The sequence below is a fragment of the Pinus tabuliformis genome, chromosome 4_1, assembly GCF_031772625.1.
Source record: "Pinus tabuliformis cultivar Carrire ecotype Pingquan chromosome 4_1, CPIR1, whole genome shotgun sequence".
Taxonomy (NCBI): domain Eukaryota; kingdom Viridiplantae; phylum Streptophyta; class Pinopsida; order Pinales; family Pinaceae; genus Pinus; species Pinus tabuliformis.
Genome location: NC_142303.1, coordinates 661,737,688 through 661,753,095, shown reverse-complemented (window position 1 = coordinate 661,753,095; position 15,408 = coordinate 661,737,688). Strand labels below are relative to the sequence as shown.

Here is a 15,408-nt window from a genome sequence, read left to right as displayed (position 1 = left end):
AGGGTTTTATTTTCCTTTTCTGCAAATACACACAGAATTCCCATTATTGTTGTAGAGCCTTTTTCCTCTATCACGGCTGCAAAAGTAATCTCAAAATAATGCTTTGACCACTTCCAGCCATTTCATAATTTTCCAACAAAACCAAAAAGTTCCACCAAAACATCACCACCTAAAAATCTTCAAATAATCCCTTCACTTGAAAATTTGGCTTAAAACAATACTCATAAATAAAAATCGATCTTCAGAAAACGCTTCTTTACAAAAAAAGGTCCAAATCAGATTGGAATAGCAACTGCCTTCTTTCCAATTGTCCACAGCAAATCGCAACTTCACAGACTGCTTAAGAATGTGAGAGTGAATAGTTCAACAACTCCCAAGGCTAGTGAACTGCTACAGTTGTTTCAAACTTGGATTTCTTCAACACATCAATGTCTTCTTTTCAGCAACATCAACTGTCTTTCAGCTGATCAGTGTACATGGAAGAGCAGCAATTATTTTAAGAATATCCTTCTTAGCAACAGCTCTACCAATCTGCTACAGCACAAGTTTTAACTTTTCAGCAATACTATCTTCGTGTTTCTTTTCTTTCAGCCTTTCTACATGTTCCCCATACTCCCATGCTCCCCAGATGTGGGTACTCCAAGGAGGGCATTTCCTAGTGTCTGTTCTGGGGTAGATGCAAGGAAATGAAGGCAAAGTCTCTATCAAAATATTTGGCACTCCCATGAAATTGAGATCATGAGATCAATACAATGTGAGTAGAAGATGCATTTAAGCCATTTCCACCATTTCTTGTTGTGCTAGCTTATGCTCTCGTTCGTAACAAAAATATTGCACATGGACAGTATTCATGTATATTATTGTTATTCTACAGAAATTGTTAGGCAATCCTGTAAATCGCTGGGATAATCAGACAACTAAAGAGTACTGCTACCACTCTTTAGCTCCTTGGCAAATCAATCACCAAGACTGAGATCCAGGGTCTGGGCATTGGTCAAAGGAGTCAAAATCCTAACTTTGATAACAGCACTTGGGATATGCCCAGGAATTACACAATCTATCATATAGGTAACATAAAGGTTAGAACAAACTTCAATAAGGCCCAAGAAACAGACTCCTTAGGTAATCAGCTTAACCATGTTAACTAAAGCCTAAAATATATTTCAAAGTCTAGAAACTTCAGCATGCCATCAAGACATTCCAACAGGCATTTTTTATAAATAATCATAAAATCAAATGTGGCAAAATAAAAGAACTTCCTTGAATAAACAAAAATAGATTCTTCCTGTTAGGAAATGTATTATATTTTAATACTTACTGCAATAAAGTCAAAAGCCCTTGTTTTCTCCTCTTTTCTTGAGCTTTCTGTAGTTGAAACACGGTTAGGTGTTGGATCACCTGTAAAGTCAAAACCATCTGAATATGTAGGAGCAAGCCCATTGCCCATTCCAGAATCAATCCCAAAAAAGCCTGTAGTTTCTGAACCCACTCCCATTCTCAAACGCTGCAAATTAGCCATTGCAGCTAGTAGCTGCTGCTGAGCAAGAGAATTTCCAATTGGCCCAAAGTTCGTTGCCTGTAAAGGAAACATTTGATGCATCACCATATTCGGTGGCATGTTATACACGGAACTGACTGAGGGTAGAGGTGATGAATTTGCACCCATCATTTGGGAGCTCGGTAAACTATCCATAGCCTGATATACTGTAGGATGGTTCTGCTGAAGAAACTGAAACCCCGTTCCTGGATCATTAGAAGTAGCATTCCCAGAATTCACAGTCTGCTGATAACTCTCTGATAGAGATTGATTGATGGACAGAGAACCAAAAATGTCATCCAAGCTGTCTGATTGTACAGAAGGTTTGCTATTGCTTTGTTCTATATTTTTAGCAAAATCACTAAAGAAACTGCCATTGTCCTTGTTTGATGTTCCTGTATCAACATTCTCCATCTCACTACTGTTACCAAGCACCAACCCTGAAAAAAGATTATTGGTAGAGGCATTGCCTTCAGCTCCTTCAGTGTGAATGGCCAATCCAACAAAAGGATCCTCTTCTATATTTACAATGTTTCCTTCATCTCTAGTAGGTAAGAATTCATCACCCAACAGATCTATAGTAGCTGATTTTGTCAAGGTATCAGTATCTTTTGCCTGTGACACACCTCCACCAGCAAGCAAGTCCATTTCGCTAGTATCTATCAAGTCTGGCATCTCAACAGAAACAGGCTTTGCTGTGGTTTTGTCATTCAGCTTTTCTGTCACTGTGGTTTTGTCATTAACTGCTGTGCTACCTCCAAGAAGACCCAATACCTGGTCCAAATAACACACCATAAATGACTTTTATCATTAATTGAGCATACACAACCAGGGTTAATAGTAAATAACCAGGTCCCAAACTGAAATCCTTTCACATGCATTTTACAAAGAAAGAGATCAAATGTGATTTACTCAAATAGATAATATCCAAGGCAGAAGATAAATTTGATTTAGTCTAGATATCTGATAAGTTCAATAACTGGACAGGCCCTAGTAGATCAGTTCAATGAGTTCGAACAAACTGTTTCAAGTCAGAGTTTCCCATGAGGTTCTGGTCCAGCTTAGTCCCACTCAGTTACCAGTGACTATTGTAGCTGCTGGTTCAGCCACCCTCCACCCAAATATCATGGGGAAGAACTGACGAATCCCCTGAGGTTTTCCTTCAGCGAAAAGAAAGGGAAAAGTTGGACAGCATAAGACAAACTCAAGGCAAGTTATGCTAACCTTGATCTTTGAATTTCTTACAAGCACTAAACCAAATCTCTAAGAAAAGTTGTAAGGTTATAATTTTTTTATACAATGCCCTAAATTGGCCTCAATCCAATTAAAAAGCAATTAGTAAAGTCAAATAGAAGATTAAACCCAGACAAGCATTGGCAGTAAGCCCCAGTGATGCAGCTGGTAGTAACTTCCTAAGCTCAGTGAAAACTAAGGTTTCCAATATCAAGAGAGGATAGTTAATTCAAGCATTCTGCGACTGAAACGGGCATTCCTTGTAGAGTGAAAGGCTGCAAGGGGATCCCAATACTAAATAGATACCTAGTCCAATTCTATTATTAGATGGCACTGTGAATGGGGTAGAGTTTAATCCTGTTAGAACTAGGTGAAGACAGTTGCACCACCTTTCAATTGGAGGTTTGGTTGACAATAACGTTTTAAACCAGAAGAGGTTCCCAGGCCAAGAATGAATGCTAAAACGTAAGCAATCTTACTAGAAATATAGTAGTCCTCATCATGTTATGTCATGACTCAAAACTGACTTTGACAAGTAGTCTGTTGGGTTAGTATATACTATAACTCGTAGATTGTTCCCTCAATGGTATGTTTGCAAATTTCTTTATAGGTGATGGAGAAAATGTGAGATATGCAAATACCTAGATGCCAGCTAAGTAAAAATAATCCACATGCTATGCTTGGGAAAACTAATTGTTCCTTTATGTGAATAACAAAAACCCTAAATCTACATGACTAAACTTATAGAGGGTCAACTATATATTTATAACTATGATACCAGTACTTTAGTAGCATTGTGATATGAAAAGTGGAATACACCACTTATATGGTCATGATACCATGTTGTCTATGAGTTTCACCAACCATCCTGCTCAACCTATCAACCGATAAACCACATCCCTCTTTTTAATAACACTAAAAACAATCCAATGCATTTAGATTCGATCAATAATTATCAATAGTCAAATATTAATTCAAGTACATATCCAACTATACATTCCATCCTGCTGTATTATAAACATGATCATGGGCCTATCCTAATAAACAAAATAGTTTTTAAATAACGTAATGCTGTAATACTAAGACCAACCAAAGGAAACTTCGAACTTGTTATAAGCAGCAATGCCAGTATCTAAGCGGTTATAAAGTACAAGCAGCAACACCAGTATCTAAGGAACCCACAGAGTTGCAGGGGTTATTAAACAAAGCACAAGAAAAAGTTGCATGATAATTTCCAGAACTTTAGCCCCACGAGATGCATCTTGTAAAGTTGCAATCGAGAAATTTACAGGCCCAAAGTTATATAAAATAGTATTTATTTGTAATTGATAGTTTATTAGGCAAAAGACCAATCAAAGGAAACTTCAAACTTGTTATAAGCAGCAATGCCAGTATCTAAGGGGTTATAAAGTACAAGCAGCAACACCAGTATCTAAGGAACCCACAGAGTTGCAGGGGTTATTAAACAAAGCACAAGAAAAAGTTGCATGATAATTCCAGAACTTTAGCCCCACGAGATGCATCTTGTAAAGTTGCAATGGAGAAATTTACAGGCCCAAAGTTATATAAAATATTATTTATTGGTAATTAATAGTTTATTCACCAAGAGGCACCCAAGGCTGTATTTAAGCCAGGGCCTCTCATTCTGTAAATCATCTTCTCAATCATTAATAATATATATATATAAATAAATCATTGCTATACTTTCTGAGTTCTTCTGTCCCATTTGTAATTTAATAGTTTATTAGGCAAATGGCATGATCAAAGATCATGCCCATTCACCAAGAGGCACCCAAGGCTGTATTTAAGCCAGGGCCTCTCATTCTGTAAATCATCTTCTCAATCATTAATAAATAATAATATATATATAAATCAATCATTGCTGTACTTTATGAGTTCTTCTGTTCTTCTGTAGTAATAAACAAATAAAAAATAAAATAAAAACAAATTCCCAATTCCCTTCATCGATGAAATGCTGGATGAACTACATGGTGCTAAATACTTCTCAAAATTGGACTTAAGGTCAGGGTATTATCAAATCAGAATAAGGTTGGAAGACATACCAAAAACTGTGTTCTGAACACATGAAGATCACTACGAATTTAAAGTAATGCCTTTTGGGTTAACCAATGCACCAGCAACATTCCAAGCTACTATGAACAAGTTATTCCGTCCATTCCTGGGTTAATGCAATTCAAAAGGGGCCTGATGGAGCTCCAAGTAAAGAGCAAACACAGCCTACGGGTACTGAGATAGATGAAGACTTCTTGTACAGTCCTGTGAAAAACCACAATGTAATGAACACATCTGGTGGTATTAAAATTGCTTCTATTTCAAGTGAAGAAATTATAGCTCAATTACTTTAGCACCAATTTTAAAAAGATCTCCATTTATCCAATACGGTCTATTTATGATCAGCACCAAGCTGGAGATTAACACTGTTGATGAAAGCATGCCTCTCAAAAATATTGACAATAAGATTGTGGTTTGGACGCCAAGGATTTCCAGACCCAGTGCAATTATCATCTGCTCGGTTGAAAATGGAAGGTCATGCCGTACTGTGGTGGGAAAACTTTTGCCAATGGCAGTACCTTAGGCAAAAGGCAGCATTGAAAGTTAATTATATAATTGATCTCCACAATTGCACCATATTGTTGCATCCATTTGACGAAGTAAGAGATGTAGTGCTGAGGACTGAAAAGTTAAAACCCAAATGGCTACCACAATCAGTTGAACCACCCGCTCAATGCATGTTTCCAACGGGAGGTCATGGGTCACAGGTATAAATCGAGTCAAATCCCTCAAGGTTACTTGCAACTATTGTGGCTGGCAGTTGAAGTTCCTCCATCTGCATATTTCAGGGAAGAGGGGGGAACCCACAAGGTTTTCCATGGGAAAAGCGAAAAAATAATAATTATAATATATATACAGAAAAAGAAAGAGATAAAAGGGGCTGGAAAGATGCATAAAAAAAGGAGTTGACACTGTTTGACATTCAAACTTAAAACCTTTCAAGCAAACTGTACAAAAGCCATGTACATGGAGACAAAGGAAAAACGCATGAAATTTACCCTTTTGTAGAGGAAACCTCGAACAAATCAGCCAAATGTGCTTCACAAAAGAAGAGGGTGCTTGGCAAAGTGAAGCATAAGCAAAAATCCACCAAGAACATTCAAAAGCCCTACAAAGTTTGTAAGCATTGAAGGAAGCCAGGGTACACTAAGCATGCTTGTTGGCAATTGCAGCCTCAGGTGATTCCTCAAAATCATGCAAGAAGAATGCTCTTGCTTACCCAAGCTAAGAAAATCAATGATACAAAAGAAGCTAATGATGGTAGATATCGGTAGTTGTCACATGGTACACCCCCACGGTGGACGCACAAGTCTAAGCTCGTCGAGTCCCCAAGACATGCGGCACTAGTGCATTTTCTCCTCAATCGCAAAATCAACTCGAGGTTATTGTTCCTCAGACTACGCCTCTAGCCTATGAGTTATTTGATGAGATCGCTATCTTAAACTTGCATAATTAGTTTCAAACAATTTCAACACAGTAGCCCTTCAATCACTTTAACTTAGCTTCAATTACAATATTACTTCAATCATCCAATATACAGTTATAATGTACAGTTCACTTACTTTACTTCAACAACAACATAAACTTCACATGTAAACATCTTCACAATATAACATCGAAGTAAAACACCACTTGTACGAATCACATAAACAGAAATATATAACAATGGAGAGGGAACTCCCAAACAAAGTCTCCCCTTTACTTCAATTAAACTTCAATAATAATACAACTTCAGATTCCATCTTCAACAAGGTCCGGTTGGACCAAACCTTAAATTGTTCGATGCCACAACCGTTCAATACAACCAACACCGACTTACATCCCTTCTCGACTCACAAGCCTCAACCTGAACCAAGGACTGGTCCTTCAACCTTTAACCAAGAACAATAACCTCGGAAACGTGCCAGAACCCTTCGACTCTGCAGCAACTTTCACAATCGAACTCAAAAAACTGCCTTACAGAACTCGCACAACTCTTCTTTATCACAACCCACTCAAGGCGAGCTCATCATCCACACTCAACTCGTACCTTTTCCTTGTCTTTTGTTGTGCTTTCCTTTACTTCGATTTTGTTCTTCTCTCTTACTTTGGTTGGTCCAAGTTGCTTGGATGTCCTTCATTCATTTGCCTTTGCTCTATATATATATATATATATATATATATATATATATATATCTATATATATATATATATATATGCGTTCACGCATTCCTTCAAACGATTGCGACCCTATCAGGCGAACCTTACTTTAACTGAGCTGACTCCAAGTTTGTTGAGCTAACATTCGCGTGCAACACATGGCGCCTTCGCACATCAGCCTTGCCCATCGCACCATCGCATGTCAATTGGGGAGGCGCCCTCGCTCAGGTGGGTGACCCATCGCATACTTTTGCCACAAATATTCATCGCACGACCTCATCACACGACCTCACTGCACGACTCCGTCGCACGATCTTGGTTGGACACCTTCATGCGCGCTAAAGCCCAAGAGCTTGATATCCTCCCCCACTCTAAATCGATCATTGTCCTCAACAACACTCTTGGCAAACTTATTTACCAAGACCTCTGCAACTTCATGGAAAAACCATCCATCTCCCAATCATCCAAGCAAGTTGTTCTCACCCTGCGCTTCATGAAGTCTCCAACTTCTCCATGAACCTCCATCAAGGATTATGACTTCCCTTGCTTTTGCATCCGAAAACAAGCCTTCATATCAAAAGATCACTCAAGCCTCATGATCATTGGTAATCTAACACAACGTGTCACAAGTCATCCACGCTACCCAAACTCTTCATGGAAGGTCCATCCCTCCGTCTCTCAACTGCAATGTATCAAGTCGCAACGCCCAATATGTCAACCACCAAATCTCCAATTGTGAACTCATGCTGCCATACTCCAACACAAATCCAACATGCCTCCAAGCATTGTCGACCCCATGTCTCGAACTAGTTGGGTGATCAATCCAACCAACACGTCCAATCCATGAGAATGCACCTCCTCACATCGTCATAAGTTCTTTCTCCAGCATTGTCATCACTTCTTCATTCTTCATGAATTCCTCCATGCACGATGCTCCTTCAAGCACCTCTTCTTCATGTTGTGAGGCCTTTTCCTTCCAAGGCCCCTTTGTCTTGGGGGTGCAACACCTCTTACTTCAAACGAAGAGTACTTCAAGGGTTCTAGTGTAATTTAAGGATCAGGAATCAAGAGCAAGTTTAGGTCTTGGTTGCTAACAAGAAGTCCATCCCCAACACCATCGCATGATCATCCATCAGAATGACCCTCAAATCCATCTTTCCAAACCATGAACCCGCCTTGCCTGATGTGTCTCTAAGAATCCCCGTCTCTACTTTCATCCCCAAGTTGATAGCTTTGAAGGCACTCAACTCATCTTCCACATTCTTCTTCCCCTCCAAAGACTTTGTAGAATTTTCTAAAATTTTTTATCTACTAATATGAACAATCTAAAAACAATTTTTACTTTCACATAGATTCAAAATCTCTCTACCAAATAGCAACGAAATAGAACTAAAACAAAAGACACAATAAACACAATAAACAACACAATTTTTTTAGCGAACCCAACTGGGGAAACCCTTGCTTGCTTCAGAATTTTATTGAGGAAAACAGAGCAATAGATCTCATACAAATACAAGCTTGTTTCAATCTAAAAATACAATGATTCTCTTGCCTGTCAAGGCCTGAAACCACTGCTTGACCCTGATCTTCTTCCTCCTTGTATGCGCACTAGAGGCTCTGATTCCCTTGCACAATTCCTGTTGGAAAATGTAACTAGGTTCGGTCTTCATAATTGTACTTGAAGTCAAAACGTAATATATTTGTCAAAAGAAAGCAAAAAGAATTTTTTATTATTGATTTAATTGGCTTGTTAAAGCATGGGTTTCATGTTTGGGTCGATTGTTAAGGTCACGCCTCCATTGTAGGCTTTAGGATTATTTATATGGGTCAAAGTCAATATGTTTGTTTGGCCAAAGACTCCTCCTTCAAGTCAGTTATCCTTAAGTCGGCCTCACTTAACAGAACCCAAGTCGGCCTAACCATAAAAAGGAGACACAATTGTTCATGATGATCATGTTGGCTTATTTATTATGGATGAACCACTATATATACCAACATAAGGACTTCACATAAAACATGAAAATCAAGTCCAAGTTCCGGAGATGTATTTCGGTAATTTCAGAGGTAATGTTTCGATGATATCACAAGGATATTTTCGGTGCAATCCCAAGAGTTCGGATTACAGAGAGTAGGTCTCAATGTCACTACAGTGAGTAATTCGGTACAATTTCAAGAGGATGTTTCGGTGTCTCTATAGGAGCTAGGATTAGGCACTGGGATGATGCTCTCGGAGCTATCACAGTTAGGGAATGCAGATTGAGGTTCAGTCTACCACAGTTTCGGTGCTACCATACCACAGTCTCGGTGCAATACTGTGTTGATGTAACCACAATGATGAAGGTTCAGTATAACCACAGTGATGAGGGTTTGGTATTCCTACAGTGAGAAGGTCTCAGTACTCCCACAGTAAGAAGGTCTCGGTACTCCCACAGTGACAAGAATTCGGCGATAATACAGTGACAAGAATTCGGTGATAATACAGTGACAAGTGAAAGGAAGGATGACTTGATGGAGGTAGTATTGAGTCTAAGTTGTAAGGGTCTTGGTCGTCTCATCTTGAAACCACTGAAGGAAGAATTTGTGACTGGGTTTCCCCTTGAGAGGCATTTTGCCCTGGCAGCGTGCCTATATCTTGTGTTCTTTTCTATTTGTTGCTTGGCATTAATCTTGATGATAAGAAAAGATAATTAAGAGATCTAACACTAATAATGAAAACATCACAACTTAATGTCATTAATAAGGGAAATCGTTTAACTGCCAACTCCTTGGATTTCCCAACAATTCCTTAGAAAATAGCCTCCTATTTCCAAGGATATTTCCTAGCACAGCACGAGCTCCTTTTAAATAGGGAATTTCCCTATTTCTACACTCCAAGAGGAAATTGCTCTCCACAATTACTCGCACAAGAAATCTCCTTGGCACCTTTCTTCACAAGCTCACACAAAAAATTATGATCCAATTGTGTGCCTTCGATCTCCTTCTAAGCTCTTCGATTAGGCTATTGTTAGTGAGTTTCTAAATTAGGAAGTCGAACTAGAGCTTTTCTAGTTAACAAAAGTCAACACAACTAGTTAACTGGATCCTCCTAAAATTTAGGAGGCTAACTCCACTTGTTCCTTCAGTTCTTGATTTAACTCACACTAGAGCACAGATAACTCAATCCTCCACAAATTTGCACTAGTCAAACTACTTCTTGAACTCATCCAAATCACTGGAATCCGGGCATGATTAAGAAGGTTAGAAAATTGATTCCTTGAATTAAGGCACAAATAAAAGAATCCATTCCTATGCTACTTTTCAAAACTCCTTAGTGAGGAAGGGATTTTGTACAACACCCAACATATCTTTGTGATGAACAAAATTGCTTCTTGAAGTCACCTGACACGGGGATTCGGGACACGTAGGATTCGAGATTCGTGGTGTCGGATTCGGACATGCTGACCCCCCGGAACAGGACACGTTAGGACATGTTATATATTATTTTATTAAAAATAAATAAATAAAATAAAAAAATAAAATATATATATATATATATTAAAAATTAGATATTATCATATTTCTTACCACTGCCAACTGGAGGGTTGGATTTCAGATTTATCATTTAAGTCATCCTCTAGTGAACTGTGAAACTGAAATAGCTTCCAGTTCCACGGTTTCTCCAACCTTCAACAGTGAACAGTGAACACTAATTTGAAAGTCTAGTACCAATAAACATAAATTTATGCTTTAAAAATTAAATCAAACAGCCAAGCAAGCTCCATCTCCTAAGAGTCCAACTAATGAAGTTCAACCAACTCCATGTAATCTTGTCAATGGAAGGATGGACATTGGATAGACATCTGTCATCTATGAAACTCTGAATAAACTACGTTCTTCCTTGAGATGAAATTCCAAAGATGAAGTTCAATGAAGGACCAAGGTAGAAGAATAATAAGTTGAGAAAAGCAAGGCCACATAAAGAGGTTTATCAGTTTATGTAAATATTCAAAAGAAGAGGGGGTATATTTTCAAGATAGAGATGAATGTAACTGCAAAACATTATTATTCAGGACCCCTCGTATTACTACGCACGTCAATAATCATTTCATCAAACAGTGGCACATTTCATCAAACAGTTTATAAACACACTGCTGTAGGTGCTCTTCTTGTATTTATTTCAATGTATTACACACAGTACCACAAGAATGAAGCGTGTTTGTCACTGACTCACTCCGTTTTATGAGTTACCTGTCAGTCCGTTTTATGACACTGTTCTGCTACATATACAATATTCACATGCTATTGCTAACTTAGGGTGAGAATATATGAGAAACGGATATATTATTAAGTTATTAACACATAAAATAGGCACAACCGCACACATTATGAACTCCCAACATGTATAATACTGATACATAAGTTACGGCGTCCGTTTCAGATGTAATAGAAAGGGACATCCTTGTTGTAGCAGTGTAGCGTAATAGGTAGGTTACGTAGGTAAACAGTGAACAATACCAACTTACCTGGTGGACTGTGGACAATGCAACGGTGGTCTGAGAGTCTGCTCCTTGCTGCTACAGCACAATCGCTTGCCAATCACTTGCAAAATGAAACTATCAAGCAGCAAACACGCCCTTTTAACCCGCGTTGGGCGCTTAGCGAGTCCTGGAAACAGGACTCGTTTTTCAAAATCGTGACACGCTCAGCCAAATTGTGACACGTGCCAGGACACGACGTGTCATAAAGGGACACGACGTGTCATAAAAATTGGACACGAATCCGTACCGAATCGTGTCGGATTCGCTGGATTCGCGATTCGAGGGGCCTTTAGGGCGAATCTGGTGATCTAGTTCTTGTTAATGCCTTGGTCAAGATGTCTATTGTCTGTTCCCCTGTTGGAATGTACGGTAGCTTCACCAAACCCTTCTGCACGCAATCTCTAAGACGGTGATACCTGATCTTGATATGCTTTGAGCGATCATGAAACACTGGATTTTCAAAGAGCTTAATGCAACTCTGATTATCACAATCTATCATGGTAGGCTCCATCCTCTGTCTAAAAAGTCCCTCAAGCAAATTCCTCATCCAAATAGCCTTGCAAGTTGCCTAACTAGCAGCCACGTACTCGGCCTCTACTGCACTAAATGCAACTGATCTCTGCTTCCTATTGTACCAAGAAACAGCTACTGACCCAATGTTGATGATGCCACCTGAAGTACTCTTCCTATCTATGGAGCTCCCTAAGCAATCTGCATCTGTGAAGCCTTCAAGCCTCACTGCATCAACCTGTTTGTACCACAATCCATAGTCTGATGTACCTTTGAGGTATCTCAACACATGTTTTGCAGGAACCCAATGCACTATGGTTGTTTCCACCATGAATTGACTCCGCTAGTTGACAACAAAACAAATATCAGGTTGTGAGTTGACCAAGTACATCAACGACCCAACGAGTTGCTTGTATAATGTAGGATCAACTCGCTCTCCTTTGCTAGCATCCACCTTCCTCTAGTTTGTGACTAGAGGCATGGCCATGGGCCTGCAATCTTGCATATGAAATATCCAGAGAACATTTACAGTGTACTTTCCCTATCCCATGAAGACCTCACCATCACCCTCCCAAACCTCCAAGCCAAGGAAATAGTGCATAAGCCCCATATCCTTCATCTCAAACTCCCTTGCAAGGTCCTCCTTGCAATCTTAGATCAAACTCTCATCTCCAGTCAGTATGAGATCGTCAAATAGAGAACTAGAATGAGTGGAAGCCCTCCAACCATAATGTAGTACAGGTTGGCATCTGCTTCACTCTTAGTGAAGCCCAATCCCCGAAGGTAATTGTCAATCCGAGTGTACCATGCTCTTGGGGCCTACTTAAGCCCATAAAGAGCTCTCTTCAGCCTGCACACATGTGTATCTCTGTTGAACTGCTCAAACCCCTTTGGCCACTCCATATAGATCTCCTCCTCAACCGCTCCATTGAGGAATGCTATCTTCACGTCCATCTGGTGGATATTCCACCCAATCTTTGTTGCAAGTGTTAGAATAGTCCTGATGGGAATATTATGCTATTGGGGCAAAGGTCTCATCATAGTCTATGCCCTCAATCTGTGAGAAGCCTTTGGCCACAAACATTGCCTTGAACTTCTCCACACTCCCATCTACTCCATGCTTCACCTTGTACACCCATTTGTATCCAGCTACTAATTTCCTCTGAGGTTGTGGAACGACCTCCTAGACATCATTCTTCATGATAGAGGAATGCTCCTCCACCATGGCATCCTGCCCAACCTGCTGAGAAGTTTCCTCCTTATAAGGAGGAGGCTCAATGTCCACCAACTTTGTCATCAGTGCCATATAACCGGTGTACCTTTGTGGTTGTTTACTCTACCTAAACATGGTGCTAGGAGCCTCGCCCTGCTCCTGAGCCTCCTGAATCAACCTCTTGGACCACTTGGCCTTCTTCCTCCCTGTGGTGGGAGGCTCTAGCTGATTTGTCTCCTCTCAGCCCAGTTTCTCCTCCTCATCTTGCTACAAATCCTATTGCACTACCCTCCTGCCACTAGACCGTGGTTGTGGCTGACTTTGAGGTTTTGGTTGCAACTCCTGTTTGGGAGCGAATAGCTCCTTAGGTACTGCCAATTGTTCATGCTCTAAGGAACCTCTCAGAGCCTAATCCTCCTGGAATCTCACATCTCGCCTGAGAATTGTCTCCCTGAGTCCTGGAAGATACACCCTGTATGCCTAAGATGTCTCACTATATCCCACGAAAATTCCCTTTTCTATTGTGGGATTCAGCTTCTTCCTATTATCCTTGGATACATGACTGTAGACCTTTGTGCCTAAGATCCGTTAGTGTGAAACATTGGGCTTCGTGCTTGTGAAAGCCTCCTCGGGTGTGACTCGTTCAAGCACCCTATGTGGATTCTTGTCCTGCAGAAATGTTGTAGGGTTGCATGCTTCTACCCACAAGAACCTACGCAGATCTTGATCATGCAACATAGCCCTAGTTGCTCAAACAATGCTCTTGTTCTTCCTCTGTGCCACCCAATTTTGTTGAGGGTTATGAGGTGTTATCAACTCTCTCCTAATACCTTCCTTTGCACAAAACTCCTCGAAGGCATTGGAGATATATTCTTCATCTTTGTCACTTCTCACTACCTTGATTTTCTTCTCGTCTACTTCTCTACCAAGGCCTTAAACTCCATGAACCTGTCTAAGACCTCATCTTTCTTTCTCATGAAATAAATCCAAGTTTTCCAAGAGAAACCATCAAAGAAAGTAACATAATACTTGTGTCTCATCAAAATGATGGAGACGAAAACGACCCACACACATATGAATGCACCAACTCCAAAATCCCTTTGGCTTTGTTATTCTGACCATGGAAAGAAGACTTGGCATACTTTCCAAGTGTGCATCCCTTGCACTCTCCACTCTTGTTGAATTGAGGCTTCTGTGATCCATAATATTTATAAGTAGGGCTTCGGCGTAAATCACATAAAGAGAGACATTTGTCGACGCGTTTCGAACCAACTAGTGTGGTTCATCGTCAGGACAAGTTGAAGAAACAGATCCAGCTTAGGAAGTTAAATAGTCTGAGCAGAGCCTCCAACGGCTAACTTGACCAACGGCTAACTCTCCACTCTTGTCAAGGCCTTCTATTGGTAATCCTGTGGAAATTTGTTGAAGAATCTTCAATGCCCCATGATGCAGGTGTCCCATGCGCCTGTGCCAAAGTTCACCAACATCTACACAACCTGCCTTGCTACTCAAGGTTGCATCTGTTTCTACCTACAACTTGTAGAGGTTCTTCACCCTCACACCTATTTGCTTCACTGCTCCTGAAGCTAAATGCTTGAAGAAATTTCAACCCCCACTTCGGTTATCAGTTTTCCTTATCACTCCATGCATTTAGTTTTAAATCTAAGAATGATAAAAATTCTAAAATCTGGAAATGACAATAATTTTCTGAAAACACAAATTTAGAGATTTCACAACTGCCAAAATTGTAGAAATAAAACACGGCAAAAAAAAGCCACACCCAGAAAATAACACATTGATTTTTGGTCAATGTGACCTTGGAAAAAACCCCCTACAACTCTTGCGGAAAACCAGTTCGAGAGCTCTTCTTTATTTCTGAAAATGTTTTTACAGGGAAACTGAAATACACGATAAAAATTCCAGCAACCACAAACTCCAACTTATCTCGATTTCCGTTCCTGAACTCCACCTTGAAAATCGTGCCAATCAGCAAACAGCCAAAATAGAAATTTTTACAACAATAAAACAACATTAAATGTTGTACGGCCAACCTCGAAAAATGTGCCCAAAACTTGTTGTCGCTCTTCCTCGATTTTTGTGCCTTTCTCCTGCTGTACGGTTTTTCCTTGGGATGCGTGCCAATAAATGCTACTACCCAGATTTGCTGATGTCTTCTTGTTTCTTTC

The 15,408-nt window shown here is 39.9% G+C and overlaps 1 protein-coding gene across 1 annotated transcript in view; it reads right to left on the bottom strand.

Annotated features, from left to right (window-relative positions):
- Positions 1-15,408, bottom strand: part of LOC149177845 (ENTH/VHS family protein) — a 142,337-nt gene that overhangs the window by 54,738 nt on the left and 72,191 nt on the right. Inside the window, exon 4 of the mRNA XM_089420225.1 lies at positions 1,319-2,311. Coding sequence (XP_089276351.1) covers positions 1,319-2,311 — 993 coding nt within the window. The remainder of the gene's footprint in view (positions 1-1,318; positions 2,312-15,408) is intronic.